Source organism: Suhomyces tanzawaensis (assembly GCF_001661415.1).
Source record: "Suhomyces tanzawaensis NRRL Y-17324 unplaced genomic scaffold CANTAscaffold_6, whole genome shotgun sequence".
NCBI lineage: Eukaryota > Fungi > Ascomycota > Pichiomycetes > Serinales > Debaryomycetaceae > Suhomyces > Suhomyces tanzawaensis.
This window is the reverse complement of record NW_017963641.1, coordinates 1,108,350-1,130,880: the sequence shown is the minus strand read 5'-3', so window position 1 is coordinate 1,130,880 and position 22,531 is coordinate 1,108,350. Positions and strand designations below refer to the sequence as shown.

The 22,531-nt window shown below is 46.0% G+C and overlaps 9 protein-coding genes across 9 annotated transcripts; 3 read left to right on the top strand and 6 right to left on the bottom strand.

The window, feature by feature from the left end:
- Positions 1–173: 173 nt before the first annotated feature.
- On the bottom strand, positions 174–1,340 carry CANTADRAFT_55019 (S8 family peptidase; the record flags this gene model as incomplete). The annotated part of the gene is made up of 1 exon (XM_020210394.1): positions 174–1,340. One exon carries the CDS (start codon positions 1,338–1,340, stop codon positions 174–176), a length of 1,167 nt encoding a protein of 388 aa, XP_020063302.1.
- A 372-nt stretch (positions 1,341–1,712) lies between these two features.
- On the bottom strand, positions 1,713–8,369 carry ACC1 (acetyl-CoA carboxylase; the record flags this gene model as incomplete). Its single annotated transcript, XM_020210320.1, has 1 exon — positions 1,713–8,369. One exon carries the CDS (start codon positions 8,367–8,369, stop codon positions 1,713–1,715), a length of 6,657 nt encoding a protein of 2,218 aa, XP_020063301.1.
- A 510-nt stretch (positions 8,370–8,879) lies between these two features.
- On the bottom strand, positions 8,880–10,769 carry CANTADRAFT_29121 (uncharacterized protein; the record flags this gene model as incomplete). Its single annotated transcript, XM_020208272.2, has 3 exons — positions 8,880–9,392; positions 9,540–10,136; positions 10,215–10,769. Coding segments are annotated over 3 exons (1,665 nt in total), but the record flags the coding sequence as incomplete, so codon positions are not given.
- An 847-nt stretch (positions 10,770–11,616) lies between these two features.
- CANTADRAFT_27081 (uncharacterized protein) lies at positions 11,617–11,846 on the bottom strand. Its single transcript, XM_020207989.1, has one exon. It carries the CDS (start codon positions 11,791–11,793, stop codon positions 11,638–11,640), a length of 156 nt encoding a protein of 51 aa, XP_020063299.1. The 5' UTR covers positions 11,794–11,846; the 3' UTR covers positions 11,617–11,637.
- Positions 11,847–12,093: 247 nt separating this feature from the next.
- On the top strand, positions 12,094–13,433 carry ARG1 (argininosuccinate synthase; the record flags this gene model as incomplete). The annotated part of the gene is made up of 1 exon (XM_020207988.1): positions 12,094–13,433. A coding segment is annotated over one exon (1,252 nt), but the record flags the coding sequence as incomplete, so codon positions are not given.
- A 13-nt stretch (positions 13,434–13,446) lies between these two features.
- CANTADRAFT_91602 (uncharacterized protein) lies at positions 13,447–16,716 on the bottom strand (the record flags this gene model as incomplete). The annotated part of the gene is made up of 3 exons (XM_020211841.1): positions 13,447–13,697; positions 13,719–16,571; positions 16,602–16,716. The coding sequence occupies 3 exons, from the start codon at positions 16,714–16,716 to the stop codon at positions 13,447–13,449; spliced, it is 3,219 nt and encodes a 1,072-aa protein (XP_020063297.1).
- Positions 16,717–16,864: 148 nt separating this feature from the next.
- On the bottom strand, positions 16,865–18,593 carry CANTADRAFT_69839 ([Histone H3]-lysine-36 demethylase; the record flags this gene model as incomplete). Its single annotated transcript, XM_020211029.1, has 2 exons — positions 17,132–18,593; positions 16,865–17,056 (listed from the first exon to the last, which is right to left on the bottom strand). The coding sequence occupies exons 1-2, from the start codon at positions 18,374–18,376 to the stop codon at positions 16,865–16,867; spliced, it is 1,437 nt and encodes a 478-aa protein (XP_020063296.1). The 5' UTR covers positions 18,377–18,593.
- An 8-nt stretch (positions 18,594–18,601) lies between these two features.
- CANTADRAFT_298118 (alpha-ketoacid dehydrogenase kinase family protein) lies at positions 18,602–20,236 on the top strand. Its single transcript, XM_020208312.1, has one exon. It carries the CDS (start codon positions 18,674–18,676, stop codon positions 19,937–19,939), a length of 1,266 nt encoding a protein of 421 aa, XP_020063295.1. The 5' UTR covers positions 18,602–18,673; the 3' UTR covers positions 19,940–20,236.
- A 297-nt stretch (positions 20,237–20,533) lies between these two features.
- On the top strand, positions 20,534–22,450 carry CANTADRAFT_7623 (uncharacterized protein; the record flags this gene model as incomplete). The annotated part of the gene is made up of 1 exon (XM_020211148.1): positions 20,534–22,450. One exon carries the CDS (start codon positions 20,534–20,536, stop codon positions 22,448–22,450), a length of 1,917 nt encoding a protein of 638 aa, XP_020063294.1.
- Positions 22,451–22,531: the final 81 nt, after the last annotated feature.

Sequence of the window (22,531 nt, the reverse complement as noted above, 5' to 3'; positions counted from 1 at the left end):
ACCAGATAAAACCCCGTCCTTCATTTCCCATCTACAATGTGGTTACAAAATTTGCCAGGCATTTTTATTGTTTAAACGGTAAGTTCAGTAGAAGGGCTGGTAAACAAATAAAATAGCAGAAATAATAATGTAAGAGGACTCAGTTAAGTAAAAAGGCCTCGTGGAGGGCATACTCAGGCTGCCGTTTGCATGTAGTCTTCAAAGTTTTCTGCTCCATTATAGGCAATTCGATTGGGAGTTCCCCACTTGAAGAAGAGCGTGGGCCATGGTATACCTCCTCTAGTACTTAGATCTAGAATCTTCCTCTTGATATCTTTTGGTGGAATCCCTTCACTCAACAAGTTCGCTGCCAACCCTGCAACAATTGGGGCAGACATGGATGTTCCTGATAGATACAGGGGGTAATTGTCGTCGTTTACGTTGATACTAGGCACAAACATTCCACTGGCAAACAAATCCACACAGCTTCCCCAGTTCGTAAAGGCAGTCATGGTATCGTAAAGATCATCAATAGCACCTACTGTGATTGCTTCTGGAGAGTTGGCAGGACTAATGTTACATGCATTTGTATTGGCATTTCCTGCTGCTGCAACAAGAACCAATCCCGTTGCTGCTGCTGCCTTCACTGCATCCTCTAATACTGGATGTTTTCCAGCTCCCAATGATAAATTAACCACCCCAGGCTTGCCTGTTCTTAGCCTGTGCTGAACGACAAACTCGAGTGCCTCGATCAAAGTACTGGCAAAAGCTGCTCCATTCTTGTTCAAAGCCTTCACCTCAACTATTTCCACATTCTTCGAAACTCCGTACGATTTGGATCCCACGATTCCGGCAACATGTGTGCCGTGGCCATTTGGATCCCCTCTTCCCTCGCCAGTAATATCTGCCCCAAAAGACACTCTACCCTCGAATTCAGGATGTTCAGCAGCCACACCAGTGTCAACCACATACACTAACACCCCTGCACCATTTCCTTGAAAGATATAGCTGTGGTCGTCGGATTCAAGCTTTTGTCTCTGGGATAATCTTACTAAATGGCGAGGCGCTTGCTCTTGAACAGCAACAGCATTAACAGCTATATCCTCAGAGACTTGGCTCACTAGTGGACAATTCCTCAATCTCTCGACCATGGCCTGCGAGAAGTTACCCGAAAAACCTCTGAAAGTGCCAATGGAGAACGAATTCTTGATTTGGGCCTTTACTTGTTGTCCTTCTGGGTACTGGATATCAGATTTCAAGAAAGATTCAAGTGATTCAGAAGGCTTCAAGGAAACCAAGTAACCTAATTCCGCTAAAACAGTTGTCAGCATCGTAGCAATAAACAACAACCCGAACTTCATTGTACGTTAATTTCTAGCTTACTTCCCTTCTTGTGGTTGTAGAGAAATTTTGGTACAAATGCGTGCAATCTTTTGCACCCAAAGCTGCAAAAGTTCATTGCTGGTATTTCACATAAAGGATTCTGTCGAGTGAGAGTATTAAAAGAGATGATATCTCTTTGCCTGTTCTGTGAACATGGACGGCACTGGAGTCAAACACCTCTACTGCAATATTCTGGGGAAATAGTCTCTACTATGCCCTCTAGTAAACACTCTCACCAGATTGATTCATTGTAGGCAACCTTGAACCCAGTACTACTAGTACAATTTTTATTCTAATTATTCTTTATTAATCAAATACGTAAGTGTTCATAAAATATAAATAAATCTAAATTACTGAAGAGATTTCAATAATTCGCTCTTTTGTTCTTCAGATAAAGTTCCAAAGATTTCCTTAACAACAGAAGCACTTTGGTTTGGATCCTCGTTGACAAAACTGTGAATCTTTTGGCGAATAGCTTCTTGCTTCAATTCTTCAATATTATTTTGCAACTTGGAATGGTTTTCTTCAATCCAGGTACTAACAGCTTCATCATCTTCGTAATCAACAGCTGGCATCCAACTCTTCAATCTAGCAACCTTCTCTAACTTGGTTGGAGACTTCAATTGTTCACCGATGAGTTTCAACAAGTACTCTTCGTTCAAACGACGACGTAAACGCCAGAAGAAGACACGTCTAGCATCAACCCACTTAATTTCTTGCCTAATGACTCCCTTAGCCAACATACGACCAGATCTATCGTGCAAATCAGCGAATTGAACTGAGATTTGGGCGTAAATTGGAAGTAACATCTTTTCACGAGCAGTCACCTTGGCAGAAATCTGGCTATGTTCTTCGGCACTCAAAGAAGCATCGGCCAACTTACTCTTCAACTCAGCGTAAGTTGGATCTAATCTTTGCATAGTGCTTAATAACTTGTCACGTCTGTACTTAATACCAACCATACCTTCTGGTTCTAAGACACCAGCTCTGGAATCAACGTCGGCGTACATTTCCATCATTTCAGCGTTGATGGTTGGATCAACAACGACCCAGGAACCACCTCTCAATTCACCGTTTGGTGGAATGTAAGTGAAAATTGGTTGCTTGAACTCGGTTAAGGCATCAACGATAAAAGCACCATACTTAAGGACTTCATTGTACATATCCTTCTGACCACCAGAGAAACCTCTCCAGTTAGCTAAAATCATTAATGGCAATTGCTCACCATTGTTGAAATCTCTAATAGCTTGAGCGGTCTTGAAAGCGGAGTTTGGATACCAAACTTGACCAGCTTCTTGGATCATGACTTCAGTGGAGTCAGGGTTGGCTGGATCAGCAGGTATTAAGTTTTCAACCATTCTGTTCTCAACACCGATAATACCAATTGGAATACCACCAAGTCTAGCTCTACCGACAACGACACCCTTAGCCCATCCGGACAAGGTTTCTTGGAAAGATCCCTTGTCGAACAAACCAGTTTCAAAATCTCCATCAATCTCACGACCTTCAATCATCCAGCGGACATCAAATGGTTCGTCCTTTGGTGGGTAATAATCAATGTCTCTGTCCCAAGTATCCTCGGAAGGCAAGGTTGGAACTGGCATTCCACGCTTGGCAGGTACAAAAGATAACCATTCGAGAATCTTCTCTACACCAGCCAAGTCATCAGTAGCAGTTAAATGGGAAACACCATTACGGTACATGATTTGAGTACCACCTAATTGCAAGTTGGAAGAATAAACTTCTCTACCTAACAATTTGTTGATAGCTGGAGCACCTGTCAAAATGATTGGTTGGCCTTCAATTTGAATAGCTCTTTGACCTAATCTGACCAAATAAGCACCAATACCAACAGATCTACAGGTGACCAAGGTGATTGTGAAGATATCCTTGTAAGCTCTAGAAGTTGCACCAGCAATCAAACCAGAACCCTTAAGACATTCAACACCCAAACCATCTTCAGCACCAACAATAGACTTGATGACATAACGTTCCTGGCCTTCTTCAACGGATCTCTCAGCAACAACGGTGTGGCCCTTTCCAGAATCAGTAATTGCTTTCATATCCTCGGGAGTCAAGTACAAGTACTTGAAACCCTTCTCAGGAACACCATCTTCATTCCAAGCGACCTTGAATAAAGGAACCAATTCATCGGCAATACCAATTCTAGCACCAGAGTTGGCCGAAAGATAAATTCTTGGGATTCCTAATTCTCTAGCCAATTCAGTACATTGGTTGAAGTATTTATCTTCTTCTGGACCGAAAGAACCGATCTTGTGAGTGATATCGTTGGCAACAATAATCATTTGACGACCACGAGGATATTCAGGAGTCTTGGCAACAACCTTGAAACCAACCATACCAATCTTGTTTGCACCAGGTTCTCTTTCAACTGCAATCAAGTCCTCGTTCTCATCGTTAATTAATTCAAAGGAAGTGAACACATCCTTAGGAACCTTAAGCTTAGGATGCTTCTTCCACTGAGAAAGAGTGGCTTGACGGAACAATTCTGGGAAATCGTACACATAAGTGGTACCCATATTGTGAGCCCTGTAACGCTTTGGTTGCAAAGATTCCTTTGCTGGGTATGGAGTGGAAATTGGTCTGTAATGCATGGAACCTGGTTGACCCATAGATTTGAAAACCCATTCACCCTTAGTGTTCTTCACTTCCATGTATAATTCTGACTTGACAACATAACCAGAAACATTGTTAATGATAGCACGTAATGGGAAGGAGTTTCCAGTGGTTGGATCGGTACAAACAATACGGATTTCAGCACCAGTCACACGCAATCTCCACAATCTTCTACCAAATCTTTCCAAGAATGAGCCGAAAGCAGCTTCAACTTCTTCTGGTAAGACGTTAAATACGTTGGAGAAATTGATGAAGATGTGATTCAAATCGGAGTTTGAGGTGTCAATGATCTCAAGAGCATCTAAAATGTTGCTCATCAATCTGTTAGATTCAGCGATTAAGTATTCACTGATACTGATTTCATCACGAAGAATACCAGTTCTAACAATACCTCTAGTGAAGAACCTCTTATCAGATCTAGCGTTCTTACCAAGGGCTTCATAAACATGGATGTTTCTGTTGTCTGTGAAGATTGGTTTGATGTCAAAATTGTCTAATCTTCCCAATTCTAATTGGAAAGCCAAAGCGGGCTCAATATGACGGATAACCTTGTTCTCAATGTAATCAGGAGCGTTGAAGGTGAAATACTTTGGATAAACACCGACCTTGTTAGCAACAACAAAAGTGATACGACGAATAGCAACAGCCTTGAAGTCATCCTTAAAGTCGTCAATTACTTCTTGAATTTTAGCCAAAACTTCTTCTTCGGTAGTATAACTATCATGATTGGTAATCACAACGTTGAAAACATTAGTGAAAGCTGGTTGTTCGCCCTTTGCTTCAAAAGTGATAGCATCGGAAGGTTGGAATCTTTCCAAGGCGGCAGCAATCATCTCATCGACATCATCTAAGTGTCTGCATGGGACCAAGATACCAGTTCTAGTCTTTTGCTCAGTAGAAGTATCAACAACAAATGACAAATCAGAGACAGAAGCGGCTCTATCCATCTTGTTCTGTTCGTTCTTAAGATGTTGGATGGAGTTATATTGAGCAGAAGTCAAACTTGGTAATTGGAATTTCCATTCCAAGATTGGTAATCTATCGTGGAAGTGATAAGAAACAGGACCCAATGAGTATGCTCTGTAAGAACGTCTAATGTAGACTTCAGAGGCAGCAATAGAGACCCATTCATCATTGTTGACCAAGAATTGTGGTAAGACATCGAAGACAGTGTGCTTAGAGTCAACAACTTCTTGAATGATATCTAATCTTGGTTCTCTATGCTTAGCATAAATCTCACCATAAGATGTTTGAAGAACAGCAGATCTCAAAATATGCTCTAATTGATCAGATCTTTCTTGGATAGATGGTAAAGAACATTGAATCAAAATTTCTCTTGCCTTCAAAGCAACCTTGGCAGTACCTCTAGCATCTAAGGTAACAATACTCTTCAAAGCTTGTCTGATAGAAACAGCAATGCTAGAAGATGATTGCAAAACAGGTTGGTATTCTTCCATAATAGCCAACAACAAATTGTTCTTGGCGCTGACTCTGGAGTGAGATAAGCAAATAGTGGTAACCTTGTTCAAGTCTGACTTGTTTTCATCTCTCAACTTCAAAATCACATCATCTTCTCTGGTGGTTTCACCTGAGAAAAGTGTTTCAATGTCGTAGTACTCCATGATCAACTTAGCGAAGAAATCGAATTCATGCTCAACCAAACCATTAGAGTACCTAGTAGCAATTTCAACCAAGGGAGCGGCAACAGCTTCGAAAGAGGCATCAGTTTCTGGATCAGTGGCAGTCTTTTGAATCAATTTCAAAATTTGACGTGCTGGGAAATCAGCGCCTCTAGATGTTGCTCTTTGAACTAATGCATTCAATGATTCATCCAACTTGATTGGCAATCTTGAATGTAAAGCAGATGCTTGCAAATTCCATTCGGAAAATGGCAAATCTTTAGATTTCAAGACTTCAATCAAGCTCTTCAAAGTAGAGTTCATGATGACTTGGTTATCGTAACCAGTCAAAATGTTTCTCAAAATACTAGAGTACAAGAAGAACTTGTGGACAATCTTGGTACCTAAAACAATTGGCTCACCTAATTCAGGAAGAGTACCTTCGTAAGGTAAAGCGTGCTTGACCTTGGATGGATCATCTAAGGACAAAATGGCCAAGATGTCACCAGCATTAACAGTAGAACCAGGTTGTTTAATTACTTGGACAACACCATTCTCTTGAGCAATCAAAGGCATAACCATCTTCATGACTTCAACTTCGGCATAAGCTTGTCCAGCAGTAACATGCTCACCTGATTCGACTAAGTACTTAACCAATTTACCTGGAGAAGGAGTTCTTAATTGAGTTGGATCATTTTCAACTTCCAACAAACAAGTCTTACTATCAACAGATAATCTAGTAGCAGAAGCTTCTTCCTTCCAATAGACAGAGTGAGACTTACCACCGATGGCACATAACAAACCACCGTCGGATAAAGGACGAACACCAACCACACATCTGGTACCATTCAAGAATAAGGTGTAACTATCGTTGGAGGACTTGGTAGCAGTGAACTTGTATCTTTGGCCTTCATAAATAAATTCAACTGGGAAAACGGTTCTCAACAAACTGTTGTTTGGAACTTGACCCTTTTCTAAAGTCTGAATGTAAAGTTTCTTGTCTTCTTCGGACTGGATATGAGCTTTGGTAACAGCACCACAAACAGTAGCAATAATTGGGTCTGGTCTTTCAGCTGTCAATTTCTTGCTAATTAATTCATCTAACCAACCAGTAGTTATGGTGTTACCTTCGAAAGCTGGTGTTTCTAACAATTTGATTAAATATTCCACAGTGGTTCTGAAATCACCTCTGATAGACAATTCTTTCAATGCAACAACCATATGTTTTCTGGAAGCTTGACGATTTTCACCAAAAGCGAAAATGTGACCGAACTGAGAATCAGAGAAAGAGTGGATAGATGATTTAGTACCAACAGAGAAATAACCCCACACGTTGGAGGAAGACCTGAAATTTAATTCATGTAAATTACCACCAGAAGGCTTGAACCCTTCACCTGGATCTTCCGAAGTGATACGACAAGCAGTGGTGTGACCCTTAGGCACTGGTCTTCTTTGAGAGGTGAGGGAATCTTCATTGGTGAATTCGAAATCGATTGGGGTTGCGGTGTGAGGATCGACACCATACATGGTTCTGATGTCTCTGATACGATGCATTGGAATACCCATAGCAATTTGTAATTGAGCGGCTGGCAAGTTAACACCGGTGACCATCTCGGTGGTTGGATGTTCGACTTGCAATCTTGGGTTCAATTCCAAGAAGTAGAATTTGTCGTCAGCGTGAGAGTACAAGTATTCGACAGTACCAGCAGAAACGTAACCGACCAATCTACCCAATCTGACGGCAGCGTTTTCCATCTGGTGGAAGGTATCCTTGTTAGCAATGGTGACTGGGGCTTCTTCGATAATCTTTTGATGTCTTCTTTGGACGGAACAATCTCTTCCGAACAAGGAGATGTTGGTACCATATTGATCGGCCAACAATTGGACCTCCAAGTGTCTGGCGGAGCCAGCCAACTTCATGATGAAGATAGGGGAACCGGGAATTTCATTCGCAGCTTGCTTGTACAACGCGATGAAGTCCTTTTCGTCGTCGACCCTTCTGATACCCTTACCACCACCACCTTCGGAGGCTTTAATCATGACGGGATATCCGATTTGCCTGGCCTTGACCAAACCGTCTTCGGGAGAGGTACAACAACCCTGCTGGTAGATTTCGTCTTCGACCGAAACCAAGTTAGTTTCGGGGTCGACTGTGACCTGGTCAACACCAGTACCGGACCAAGGAATACATGGAACTTGGGCGTGCTGGGCGACGATGGTGGAGGAGATCTTGTCACCCAAGGATCTCATGGCAGACCCGGGAGGACCGATGAAAATGATCTTATTGGGGGACGCGGCCAATCCTTCTGGCAACAATGGGTTTTCGGAGGCATGGCCCCACCCGGCCCACACGGCGTGGACGTTTGTTCTTTCGGCGATTTCGATGATCAAGTCGACGTTGGCGTAGTTATTGTTGTTGGTTCCACCTGGCACTTCCACGAACTGGTCGGCCATACGGATGTACTCGGCATTGGCCTCCAAGTCCTCTGGCGTGGCCATGACTGTGAACTGCACTGCTCTTTCATCGCCAAACGTCTCGTAGGCCCACTTCCGCACCGAACGGATCTCTTTGACGGCGGCAATACCGTTGTTAGCAATCAACACCTTGGAGATGACGGTGTGGCCCTGGTGGGACTTGACGAAGTCGGTTATCTTGCCTGGCTCGGCTCTGTGGACGGAGTTCAAGCCCTTGAAGTGGGGGGCCAATCCAGCGTGGAGCTGGGAGTAGTCTTTATCGGGGGACTCGGACATGGTGGCAGTGTTGTGATGGCGGAGTGTATGGGTCCGGAGGCTGGAATAGGTATGTACAGAGGGGGTGATTCGGAATGGGAGGTATCTGGAAAGGTTAGTTAGGTGCCATATACTCGCTGCCCGCATAAACTGGATCAATGGATGCCGGGGTATATAAATGGAGCTCACACAACATTTTTATGAAAAATGGTTGGGCGCGTCTCAACACATTTGTGCAGGGCATTGCAGATGTGGGCCCAGGGGCCCCCGAAGGGGGCACCAAATGGCCAGTAAAGAAACACTAGATGACGACTGGAAGGACCTAGAGGGACCACCATTGGACCACCGGCAACCACCGGCAACCAATGGCGACTACTGGCGACCCCTAACGGGCCATTGCACGGCTCTGTCTATAATCCCTATATACCGATTCGCAGCCGCACACCGACCGTTGGCGGCGTGCGCCCAACCACCCCAACAATTATATGTTGGCCCAAAAGTCTGCGCGGAGCCTGACGTAACGACCCTGGGCTACAAGAGCGGTTGGAACCTGGGAAGAAGTGGTGGAGGAGGCGGCACAGGTGGTGTGGACGGCACCACCGCCACCATGGCCGCCTCGTCGTTATTGGAGAGAAAGGGCAACCCACTTTTATCTCCCCCATCGAGTCTCGGGTGCGCGAGGGCCACCCGCTGTAACGGCGGTGGGAGCACGATTTTGGGGCCATCGCCGGCTGGGCTCCGCTCGTTGTAGTTGGGAATCACGGTGGAGGTGATCTCGTAGATGGGTATGGCCTTGGACCGCTGGCTGAAGATCTCGAGCTCGATCTTCTCCTGGTGCTTGAAGATACGCTCCAAGTCCAAGTCGGTGCGCACGATGAGCCCGTCCTTGATGTTGCGCACTCCGAGAATCGAGTCGTTGGCGCTGGTGAGCTTGAACGCACTGCGAGCGTTTTCGAGGAGCTCCATGAGCCGTGGTGGTGCCAGGTTGTTGGTGCCGTAGGAGAACTCCAACACCGACGAGAGGAACTTGAGAAGCACCTGCTTCTTGCCCTTAAGCACCGGTGGTGGTGCGGGTAGTGGAGGTCCAGGATGGCCCGTGAGGTGGATCTCGGGAGAAAGTGACCTGCTCAACGGCTGGGATGCAATGGGAGATGCGTAGTGCGACGACGATGCAGCAGTTTTGGCCTGAACCATGGCCGAAGTCATTTTGGCTCCACCAGGCCGCTGCTCACGCATCTGGATGTCGGTGGCCACAGCGGCCAAGGAACTCAACGAGTTGTTTCCGCCATACACAGACTCGCCATGGGGCCGCAAATAGTCGGCACTGCGAAACGCAGTGGAGTTTTTCGCAATCAACGGATAGTCGCGAAGCACCAGAACGTATAAGAGCTCGCAGAGCGGGAACATCACCACCTCGAACCCGAAGTCCTTGACGCAGCCGCCAAGGAGCGTGTAGAGCGAGATCACTGCGATCTCGTCGCTGACCTGGGTGGTAGCTTCGGGGTCCAACTCCCGGAAAAACCGAGCGAGAAACACCTCGTGGTTGAGCTTGTTGCGGAGATACTCGATCGACACCTCGTTGACGTTCTCGAACGACTTCTCAAACACGTAGGCGATGCTCGAGGACATGATCGACCGCCCGAGCGCCTGGATGTTCTCCGACTTCTTGGACACGCTTTCCAGGCACGATTTTGACCGCTCGATGTGGTTGATGAGCGTAGTTTTGGCACCCGTGGCGTCTGGTATCTCGCTGGCAGTGGCCAGCAACTGCAATGGAGGCAACTGGGGCTTGCCGCCAGAAAGCCCCGAAAACGACCCTGACGGAGTGCCGGACGCCGACGAAGCACTGTCGTCCTTCTTGGTCACAGGCGCCTGGAGCCGAGGCCGTATCATCGAGTCGATGGCAGCCTTGGCCCTGTCTTCCGTAGAGAAGTGCTTTGTTCTCGAGTAGTTCAAGTCGTAGATTTCGTCATTTCCATCGGAGTCAATCTTGGAGATCTCCGCCAAGAAGTTGCGGTGGGTGGTGGTATCACCACCCTTGGTGGCATCTACCACCGTCTTGGGAGAACCTTTTGGCTCGGGGAGCTGCTCAGGTCCTGGCTTGTGCCGTTTGGGAGGCTCTTCGTCCTCGTGCTTCGTCTTCGAAGACCGCTTCCGGTTCCGCCGCACACTCTGCACGGCAGCCCGAACCAACTTGTCGAAGTCCAGCTCGAAGTCTTCGTTGTAGCCGAACTCCACCCGCAATGCCTCGGCCACCATCTTGATGTCGGCATCCTGTTCACTGGCCTTGCGAGAACTCAAATCGAGGGTATCAATCAACTCCAATCGCCTGGCGGAAAACCGCTTCCACAACCGCTCATCCAAGAAGTTGAGCTTATTCCGTATGGCATTCGTGACTCCCATCCGTTTGGATTCCTTCAGCCCCTCTTCTGTCCCCGTCATAATTTTTGTTCGGGGTTATGACTATGACTATGACTATGACTGATGACTACGAATCAAGTGAGTATTGGAATTTTTCTGGTCGTGTGGCTTACAGTCTGCAGATAATAGCCACCTACGGAGGATAGGTCCAACAATTGTTTTGCGTAGTGTCGCGTCTACAGTAGCCTCGGCCCCCTGGCACAGGTGCTGGTGATATAGTGTTGGGTAATTCTCATGACTAATCAGTGAGCCGTAGTCATTGTGACTGAGACTCATCACGTGTAGTTGGGCCGAGCGGTTTACTCCGATACAGATAGCCTGTTTTCAGGTAGCCCTTGGCATGTACCACAATAGTCTAGTTGGGCGGGCGAATAGCCCCGGATGCATAAGTGCTTGGCAGGCACTATTCAACGTGGTGAAAGAGCCCTGGTTGCGCAATATGTATCACGTGTTAAGTCACGTGTGTGACTACTCGGATTGTAACTTTTCGTAGGCGAGTCATGGTGTCAATGCTATACTAGTGCAGGTCAGGGCCGTGGTACTATCTTGATGAAGCCCGTTCCTCGAGAGTTTGCTTATTCTGTTAATGGGATGCCACTTATAATCTACTCTCTGGATGACCCCTTAGTTACGCCAGCACCTGGCCTGAGCTAGCCAGGTACGACTAGATACCCTTTTTTGCTAATGGAAAGTATATCATATTCCAAAGGTAAATCTTGTAATGCATAATACACATTTTTTTATCACTTGATAGACTAGGTCAATCCATTAAATCTTGTAGGAATGATTTTGACTTATTCACAGATGCGAAATTTTCGCAAATTATTCAAAAATCAAATTGTGTGCTTGCACCACACAGATTTGTGGTTCACATCTTGTAAAGGGCTGTTACGTCCATTCGGCCATTGGATGCTCCGGTGTTCTCCTGTTCTTTGCCACATACACTAATTGCACTGTTTTCATGCCATGGACAGGAGCTTTCGATGCTTAAGTTCTTTTGTTGTGGTTCGCTTTGCTTACTCATAGAGCAAGCTGGTCCTTATTAGGTCGCAAAGCACACCATTAGCTTCCCAACTTTTGCTTAACTCCATTGCACCCTTCCTACACAGACCCTGGAATGAGTCAAAGACCATGCACTTGCCCATGTACGGGACCCAAGGTGCATGGTCGTGCACACTCAATGAGTCATGCCTAATGCGGTAATTCAGGTTAAGCGCGCTTCGTTATCGTTGGCTGAAAATTGGGCCGCCATGGTATAAAAGGATGAAAAATTCTCCCTGAAAGTTTTTCCCTTCATCTATTAAGTTTCTACTTATTTACATAAAATGTCTAAAGGAAAAGTTTGTTTAGCATACTCTGGTGGTTTGGATACCTCCGTCATCTTGGCCTGGTTATTGGAACAAGGCTATGAAGTCATTGCCTTCTTGGCCAACATTGGTCAAGAAGAAGACTTCGAGGAAGCTGAAAAGAAGGCATTGGCCATCGGTGCTACCAAGTTCGTTGTTGTTGACGTCAGAAAGGAATTTGTGGAACAAGTCTGTTTCCCAGCCATTCAAGCCAACGCTATCTACGAAAACGTCTACCTCTTGGGTACCTCCTTGGCCAGACCAGTCATTGCCCAAGCTCAAATCAAGGTTGCTGAAGAACACGGCTGTTTCGCTGTTTCTCACGGTTGTACCGGTAAGGGTAACGATCAAGTCAGATTCGAATTGTCTTTCTACGCCTTGAAGCCTGACGTTGTCGTCATTGCTCCATGGAGAGACCCTGAATTCTTCAACAGATTCGCTGGTAGAAACGACTTGTTGGAATATGCTGCTTCCAAGAACATTCCAGTTGCTCAAACCAAGGCTAAGCCATGGTCTACCGACGAGAACTTGGCTCACATCTCTTTCGAAGCTGGTATCTTGGAAAACCCAGACACCACTCCTCCAAAGGACATGTGGAAGTTGACTGTCGACCCAACCGATGCCCCAGAAACCCCAGAAGACTTCTCGGTTGTCTTTGAAAAGGGTTTGCCTGTCAAGTTGGTCCTTGACGGTGGTAAGAAGGTTGTCACCGACCCAGTCGAATTATTTATCGAAGCCAACGCTTTGGCCAGAAGAAACGGTATTGGTAGAATTGATATCGTTGAAAACAGATTCATTGGTATCAAGTCCAGAGGTTGTTACGAAACCCCAGGTTTGACCATCTTGAGAAACACTCACGTCGATTTGGAAGGTTTGACCTTGGATCGTGAAGTCAGAGCCATCAGAGATCAATTCGTCACTGTCACTTACTCCAAGTTGTTGTACAACGGTATGTACTTCACTCCAGAATGTGAGTATGTCAGATCCATGATTCCACCATCCCAAAAGACCGTTAACGGTGTTGTCAGAGCCAGAGCTTACAAGGGTTCTTTGACTATCTTGGGTAGATACTCTGACACTGAGAAGTTGTACGATGAAACCGAATCTTCTATGGATGAGTTGACCGGCTTCTCTCCAGAAGACACTTCTGGTTTCATTGCTGTCCAATCTATCAGAATCAAGAAGTACGGTGAAGCTGCTAGAGAAAAGGGAACTACTTTGGAGTTGTAAGAGTAATTAATGGATAATGTAAATATATGATAATTAGACAAGTCGTAGACAGGCCCCATAGACTTTAATTTCAACAATAGTTGTGGTATCAGCGATCATGTTCATTTAAGTGGGAGAAGTTTTGAGTCCTCTTCTGGGTCTTCAAGACCACTAATGTCGAAGTCGTACTTCTCTCCAACCAAAGATTTCACTACTATCATAACTTGATCCAATCTTTCGAATAGCATGTGTGCTAGAATCAAGGACACGTTAGACAATTGACCATCATGACTGTATATTTTTTGGAAATCAAGATTTTCCATCACCGACTCGTGAACATCACCTTCTCGAGATTGATGCTCAAGACTAGAATCTGAGGCAGGGAATTTCTCACTGGCTGCTGCTCGATAGAACCCGTCTCTAAGCTTTCCTTTTGCAATCCCCCATCTATTTGTCAAGATTTCTAGGTGTTTCACTGAAAGGTTGGAGTCTGTAATCTTGGGCAATTGGTTTCTAGTTAATAATGCATCACTAGACATGTGAATCATGCCAAACAAGTCACCGTTCAAAGAAGCACTTGACCATCCCATTTTGCGGAGCATGATCGGTACCCACTCTTCTGGATCTTCCACTTGATCAAATATCGACAATAGTAAGAAGTAAATCAGAGTGATGTCATACAAAATGTTGTGCAATTTGGCATACTTTGCTTCTGGCCAACTTCCGGAAATTGGAATCTCATGAGTCAAAGCTACCATAAGCGACGAGATTTTGGCCACACGACGAAAGTTTTTTCGAGTGGTATTAACTATCAAGTCATCACTAGTTTTTATATGATAATTTGGATATTCCACTCTATGCAATGCAAACTTTGATACGTAGCAGTGAATTGTACCTGACTCCGATATAATTTTAGCCAATAATCTTCTTAAATCCGTTCTTGATGAATGGGGTTTAGGAAATAAACATGCTAAAAATCCGATACAAAGTCCCACAATGACACTAACGAATCTCGTGTATGCAACCCTCCAGCCTGATCCGATATTGGCAACTTGGCTGTATTTGAGGTCCACAAAACTGGTTCCTAGAACTAAAATTGTGGTCACCGCGAATAAGACATTTGGGACCACTAAATTGTGCTTAGCAAAATGCCTATAATACACCAAGTAAAGGTAAATCACACCACAAACAACAGGGTATCCGTAATAATTTCCTCTCGATATGTACCATCCCACTAACCCTAAGAGGGATCCATAAAATGAGTAAACTAATTTACTCCCGAAGACGTAAACCGATTGACCTGTAGTCTGGAAAGTGGACAATGCAGTCATGATGACGACCCAGACCAATCTGTTGTTAAAATACCATTGGGCAGTAGTTCTGACAAAGTAAGGAGTTGCCGCTAGGGCTACCACACCACCTGCTCTAATCAAGAACCACAATTGAGGATGAAGCAAAAAGTGGTACACTTTTACCACCTGAATTCCAACTAAGTTTAAAACATTGCTTGGTGCATTAGCATCCGGGTCTCTGGCTTGAACTTGGGAATCAAGAAATGAAGTATCCTCATCTTCGAATTTGGGAACATCATCTTCAAAAGAAGACGTTCCTTTGGTGAAGTAGCTCAGAAATTTGGGATATGGTTGTTCTTTATCCATTACCAAGAACAAGTCTATGATTCGAAGTAAATGCCTGCAATGGTTCTTGCATAGATGAAGATACAAACTAAGTTCGCTTATTAAACATAATAATGTTTCCTCATTAAGACTAGCTTGTCTGGTTAATTCTTCTAATTTTGGAATAGAGGAGAATGTTTCCATTTCCTCGATAATGTTCTGTTTCACCTTCTCAAGCGATTCATGACTTTCTTGTTGCCTTTGTTTGTGCATGTTCCACTTGCCTGGCCATAACGCGAATATTCTAAAGTCATTGGCATTTTCAAGCCATGATACTATTCCTTGTAACCCTCGGTCAGTGACCTCTATTAATGAACTACAGTTCGTTTGTATGATGCTGGTGACAAAGTCCAACTCTTGAATTGTAAGCTTTTGATAGCCCAGGTTCAATATCTTTTTCTTCAATAGTGTTACTCTTCTGTTATTTTCGTATTCTCCCACTTGTTTGTAGGATTCATGGATGGTGGTGAAGAATTTGGAGTCCCCATGGGATGCTATTGAGCCGTTTTGAGAAACGACACTAACCCTTCTTGTTAGGTTATCATCAGCCCAATCCTTTTTTTCTTGTATCATCTCATAGAGAGAGTCGTAGCCCGATGATACATGTAGTAAGCTCCTTAGAAGGGCGCGGAAAGACTTCAAATGCAGTTGATTGAATCTTGAGTAGGAAAACTCTCTTTCAATCATCGGCACATGGACATCCAATGCATGGATTTTGCCTTTACAAGCATGTACGTTTTTCTTGAACTCTTTGTAGTTGGAGAAGGAGCCCTCCGAAGGCTTAATAGAGTGAAAAAACCGAAGATTATTGGTGCTCTCTACCTTCAAGCTCTTGAGGATACTCAACGTGGAATCCAAGTACTGGTAGCTTGAGGTATGGGGGAATATCACTACCGAAACAGCAAACGCGATAGCTGCACCCACACCTAGAGGCTTTATCACCGAGAGACCCACCATGGGCTGGAATGTGGGGTAGAACACTGTGTAGCAAAGTGTTATGATCAAGCTGATCAGGCCCGCTATAAAACCCGATCTTGGGTACTTGAGGGAATCCAAGTACCCGAAGAGGGCAATTCCGATGATCAAAGCAAATATGAAGATGACGCTGGTTCTGGTTTCGAGATAACGTGCGGTGTAGACTTGGGACTCGAAGCACGAAGCGATGTTCTCGACCGTGCAGGATCCTTCATCGATGAGGGCCTGTGTCACTTGGTGGTGGGTGATGCCTCCTCGAAGCCGGTTGCATATTTTCAGGCTGACGACTTCAAATAGCCACGAGATCACCGCAAAAAGCACCACGACAAAGTTCTCGTTGAACGAAGCCTGGACCAGTTTTCCACCCGAAACGGCGATGAAACTCATGATTTGCATCAAGTAGGTGGCATTTCCTATCCAGCGGCTGGTGCGAGGGACGGTGGCTAGCACCACTCCGACAAACACCTGGACCCACGAGCGCAACACCACCTTGGAATCCTTGTAGGTGAGGTGATCGAGGATGTAGAAGGGACGATAGTACTCGAGTACCCTGCGCCACAACGGGATATTCGTGCTGGCAATCGGGGCCTGGTCCTCTGGGTAGTAGGTATTGTAAGCATGGAGACCGTGGTGGGATTCGGGGTCAGGCGAGGAACCTGAGAATGCCAACGGTGGCTCGAACGCCACATTCTGAACCAGGGACTCCACTGAGAGTAGGCTGCTGGTGACATCGTCGGACATGGTGTGGAAGGCCAGCCGTGATAGCGTGGCAATGGGCTTAGAGGTGTTTCCAGAGGATTAATATGGAGAAATGTATTGAGTTGACATCTGCTGGTTAGGCGCACTGCCCTACTATAAAACTATTGTGTTTGCGGGTAGTATGGATAGGTCAAGGGTAGAAAGTGCTTGCCCACGCCAGGAGCTGGGAGAGATACGCCAGCACGTCCTTGCCGATCACGTCAGTAGGCACGCTGCGCTTGGCGGTGGCGTTGGTCTTGCTGAGCTCGTAGTGGGCAGTCAAGTGGCGGATAAGGCCCTGGAGTAGTTCATGCTCTGGCTGCACAGCGAGCGCAGGTTCGCGCTCGTGCTTGATGTCACCAGGCAGGGTGGACTCGGACTTGACGGATAACGGTGCGTTTGCAGGTGTCATACCCACGTCCCGCAAGAACTCATCCTGGTGCGTGTAGTAGTACCAGCTGGCTAGCCACAACACCTTGTTGAACATGGGAAACCGGAACTTGGACGGCACCTTTGTCGTTTTCTCGATGGTGCTGATGTGGAGCTGGGTGGCCATGTCTCGGAGTGTAAGAAAGTTGCCCCCAATGACGATTGAGTCTTCGGGAGTGTACACGGCGTGGATCCAGCCACTGGGAATGATGAACAAGTCGCCCTCGTGGAGGGTGACCTTGAAGCCCTGCGATGGGCGCACTTTCTTGCCCTTGATGTTCTTGGAGTAGTCGCAGAACCACATGAAGTTCTGGTTCTGCTCCAAGCACCACGCCTCGTAGAGTGCAAGGTTTTCGGAAGTTGACGGGAACATCAAGAACGTCTTGGACCCGGTGCACACGGTGTAGTACACGGAGGTGCCGCCGAAGTCGATGTGGAAGTCGGTGAACGAGCCCTTGACTGACATCAAACAGTACTTGGTGACTTTGGACCGTGGCTGCTCGTCGTGGCGGTCCCACACCTTGTCGACCAAATCCAAGTCTCGCACCATTTGGGGCCTTCTGAACTGGGTGCCCAACGGGTGCACGTCCGAGATTTCCAATGAGATTACGTTGCGGATTCTGTCCCTGTTATGTTCATCTGAGTTGAAATAGTCGCGCCACTGGCCCATGTTCCACCCAGGATGGACTCCCTGCTGCGATAGCACGTCCATGACCTCGAGCGAGGTGTCTTCGCCCACCTTGTCGGTGATATAGTCGAGTGTGATCTGCTTGGGGTCCAACGGCAACTTCATGCCCGAGTTTTCCTCGGTGGCATTGGGAACTAGAATGGGTTTGCGCAAGCCTGTTTTCAAGGCAAATTTGGTGGTCAATTCGTTCTGGATGTAGATGTGCTCCGAGTCGGACCCAGTGGTGGCGAACTCCAAGAGGCTGGTGACGTGTGGATGCGACAGTTTGTCGACGGCGAATACTTCGCCATCGTTCAAAGCGACGTAGTCGATCTGGATCTTGCTGCGCTTGGATTTTCTTCGAAACGTCGAAGGACCGTGGGTCTTGGTGCACTTGGCGCAGTGGTACGAATGGAGGTTGTTCATCTCGAGCAGCCCCAACTGGACACACACACTGTGGTACCATTGATTGCAGGCTTCACACTGGATCCATGCCACCGAGGTGACGGTGTGGGACTGCTCCAAGGGACGGTCCACGCAAACGGGACACACGTCGATGGAGGGCATCGCAGGGAAGGCGGATAATTGGCAGATTTGGAGCGAGCTTGCTGTTTAAAGGATCTTCTGGCAAGCACACTGGACTGGTGGCGACAGTTCTGGCAGCTGTGTATGTTCTAGAGTCCACTGAAGCCTGGACGGTGTGGTGGTAGGGATGATTTGACCGATGATGTCGCAGATTCCCCAGATGTCACACCAGAATTTGTCGCGCGCTGGCGGTTAGTCACAGACGTTTCCTAACTTCACTACTCTGGACAGACCAACTCTCAATATACTTGTCCAAATCTCACAGGATCTTCGCCCGCCATGATGTTTCGAAGAATCCGACCAGTTGCCAGCCGGTTGGGCCAATTCCGCTGTCAGTCCTCCACCACCTCCCACGAGCAGTCCAAGTTCTTGGAGGAGTACAAGATCCGAACCATGCTCGAGAGACCCATCTACTACTACGCCAACAAAGACCTCCCCAAGTTCTCGATGCAGAGGCTCTACCAGCAGTCGGAGCGCTTATCGGAGGAGTTCATCATCAACAACGCCCAGGGAACCGTGGAGCACTTGCTCGCATATAACGCCCGCAGACTCAAGGAGTTCCGCAACTTGCCCTACTTGGTGGTGCTCAACCCGTCGATTTCCGAGTCATACAACACCTACCTCCAGACAATGTCATCGTTGATCACGGCGTCGTTGGACCCGCCCAAGAACTTGGACGAAAACCAGTCCTTCACGCAGACTGTGCTCGAGGAATTCATAGACGTGCATGCAGACACGCTTCCCAGTCTCTCCAAGGGTTTCCAGGAGGTGTCCCACTTGTTGAGCGTGCTGCAGATCAAGGACTTCTTGGACAAGCACCTCAAGGAGCGCATCAGTATGCGCCTCATTGCCCACCAGCACATCAAGTTGTCGGAGTCGCTAGCGGGCAAATTTGTCCAGGGAGGCCGCTACAATGGGGTAATCAAGCAGCTCAACATCCCCGATGTCATCAGGAAGAACGCAGAGCTCGTCAACGACATCTGCTTAATGAAGTACGACCAGAGCGTGCCCATCAAGATCGACCATAACTTATACCCCAAGAATTACTGGAGTCAACAGGAGCCCGATTACAAGAAGGACGACGGCGATGTGCTTCATTTCCCCTACATCGAGTACCACTTGGACTACATTCTTACCGAGGTGTTCAAGAACTCGTTCAGGGCCCACATCGAAAACAAGGTCGAGGACCCCGTCCAGATCACGATTTCCACCTCAGCAGAACCATCCTTCCTTGAGCTCAGGATCCGTGACAAGGGTAAGGGAATTCAACCGAAGGTATTGCTGCAAATCTTTGACTACTCATTCAGTACGTTCGAGTCTGGCGAGGGCGAGAGCTACAAGACTTTGAACGTTCCACCAGGAGTAGGAGGAAACGTGGTGGCTGGTATGGGGTACGGGTTACCGCTTCTGAAGAACTACGTAGAGATTTTCAACGACACCATTCCTGACGAAAACGGGATTTTGCCCGACACCAAGGGCCTGTTGACCATCCAGAGCTACTATGGATGGGGTACGGATATATACTTGAAAACAGTGGGGAACTGATAGACAACGTCCTCCCTAAAGACAAGAGGACTGATAGAGAGACTAGAGTCAATGACTCTATTCCATAGATAAAATGCCATTAGACACTTCTCTATCTTAGAGATGGACTGTAGTGACTAGGTAACATCCTTTCGGAACTACAATATTGGATAAAATCGTGAAATATTTACAATTTCGGTGACTGATTCCAAATAAAAGCTCTTCTCATCCAAAACCAGAATTAATACGTTTTGATCTCACTATCTTTACTGCCTGGTGAAACTTTATATAGATGCCCAGAACCAATGCGAGGCAAGAGCCTACGCAACCAATAGCCTTATTAGTGCGTCTTATCGCATCAGCTATTCATATCCGAAAGTGGATCAAAATGACCCCAAACAGAAAAATATGTCACACCTCGGAGAGTTCCACGATGTCACTACGACAACAGGGGATTGGTTCATGCCCACCCCACGCCCGTTTCTTGTACACCGTCTATCTACTACCCAGCCAAAACTGTAGTCCCACTCGCCGGATTCGGCACTATCTCAGTGCGCACCACACTACGACATTCTACCCCATACAAGAATCTACCAATCACTGATATGCTCTAGAATGTATGAGATCCCTAAAACGTCGTTCCCAGGGGTCCAGCAGCCACAGCCAGAGCCGCGAGGTGATCTCGATGACCAGTTGACCTCCATGCTCATCAACAGCGACTCGTCCGAGTGCAACGAGAACCTCTCCATCTATATCAAGTTCATCATTGATAATGTGTACAACAACGACATCATCGACAACCAGCGGACATATCACTCGGTGTCACTCTACGCCCTCAAGCTCGTCACCCTGAACATGTTTGTCAAAAACTACCGTTTCTGCATTGGCAAAATTCTAGCGTTCCTCAGCACTTTCAGCATAGTTCCCGATGACGAGAACGCTTCGACTGTGCCCGATCTCGAGCAGTGCAACATCCGGGTGGCATACGAGAAGGAGTGCTTGAAAGAGTTCTTGTGCATCACTTTGCTCTTGCTCCTTAAGGTGGAAAATGAAGATGGCAACACCAAATCAATTGATATTGCGGAAATGTTCCAAACCTTGAGAGACTATGATTTCATTACGGTAATTTCCAACTTTATAACCTCTAATGTCATCAACATCCACAATAATCCAGGTAACTCCGAGTCCAGCTCTCCCTATATCTTGTTGAAATTTAGCTGTGATATTCTTTTTGAGTACTTGTACCACACAGAGTTGTTGAGCGATAAGGAATTCGATGATTTGACAAACAATACAAAGTTGATACCTACTCTCATTAAGTACTTGTTATCCAATGAGATGTTTAATCAATACGACCTTGATGGTGATAATCTGGAAGACGAAGACAAACTAACGGCCTACGAGCAGTTCAAATTACTTCTTTTCATCAACGAACAATATTTAATGAAATCGTACTCATGCTCAGTCAGAAATAAGGTCTTTGAAGGGTTGATGGGAAGTAAGGCTAGCAAGAGGGCATCCACCCAAGATGCCACCAAGATTACTGGGTTCATCAATTTGTTGATCTACCATCTCAATAGAGAAGAGTCCAGAATTATCAAGATTCTCATCCTTAAGTTTCTTTACATGGTTTTCACTACATCGTATACATCAAAATTGATTTATATGAACGATTTAAGGATATTAATCGAAATATTCATACGGGATATGAATGATTTGGATTATACCGAAGAAATCGAGAATGTTATTTTGATTTTAACCTACCTCAAAGTTTTGTATCCGCTTTTGAGATTCTCACAATTGAATGAAGTTGGTTTTGACTTCAAAAAACGGGAATTAATGGATCTATTGGGGCATTTAGTCATCAACTCAGAGGTGGATCAAGACAGTACCTCTATATCAGAAAATCAAAGGGAACAAAGGCTCACCATCTCAAAAATGGCTATGAAATGCATGTCCATTGATTGGTTACAAGTGAGACCACATAATCGAAAAGATTCCTCTCCACCAACTCCTCAGGATGAATCATTTGGCGAGTTGACACATATTGATTCTACAACATCGATCGAAAGTCTTGATATCTCATTGACAAGAGTTGCGTCTGTCAGAACATCAAATAGAAGTGATTTCTACCATCATACCACCACTACTAATGGCAGAAAACCAACAACAAATCAGTTCATGGACAATAATAACAATGTTTTCATGTCAGAAAGTCTTCAGGCTTTGACCATTAATGATGATAACCAGCAAGAATCCCCATGGACTCAAATAACTGACACAAACATGCTCGATCTCTCGTCTGAATTTCTCAAATCAAAGCCTTTGCCAAAAGTACCTGTCCCTTCTAGGCAAAGTAACCAGTTTTATAAGAATAATGATTCATCCTCGTCATCAGTGAACTCTTCTTCTCTGTTAGTCCGCAAGGCCTTGAAGAAAAAAGCACCTCCACCACCACCTAGTCCTAAAAGTCACTTCCCAAAGGGTCAGACTCCGCCTCCTCCACCACCTCCAAGAAGAAGGAAATTTTGACCACCAACGCCCAGGACGCAGTTTGTTTAGTGTTCTTGAGGCTCATGCATAGAGCTACTTACAGCTTACACTAATATCTAA

What these genes read in the sequence shown, in the direction of transcription:
- CANTADRAFT_27081 (XM_020207989.1), bottom strand. Translation starts at nt 11,793, where the DNA reads ATGAGTAAGCAAAGCGAACCACAACAAAAGAACTTAAGCATCGAAAGC.
- CANTADRAFT_298118 (XM_020208312.1), top strand. Translation starts at nt 18,674, where the DNA reads ATGATGTTTCGAAGAATCCGACCAGTTGCCAGCCGGTTGGGCCAATTC.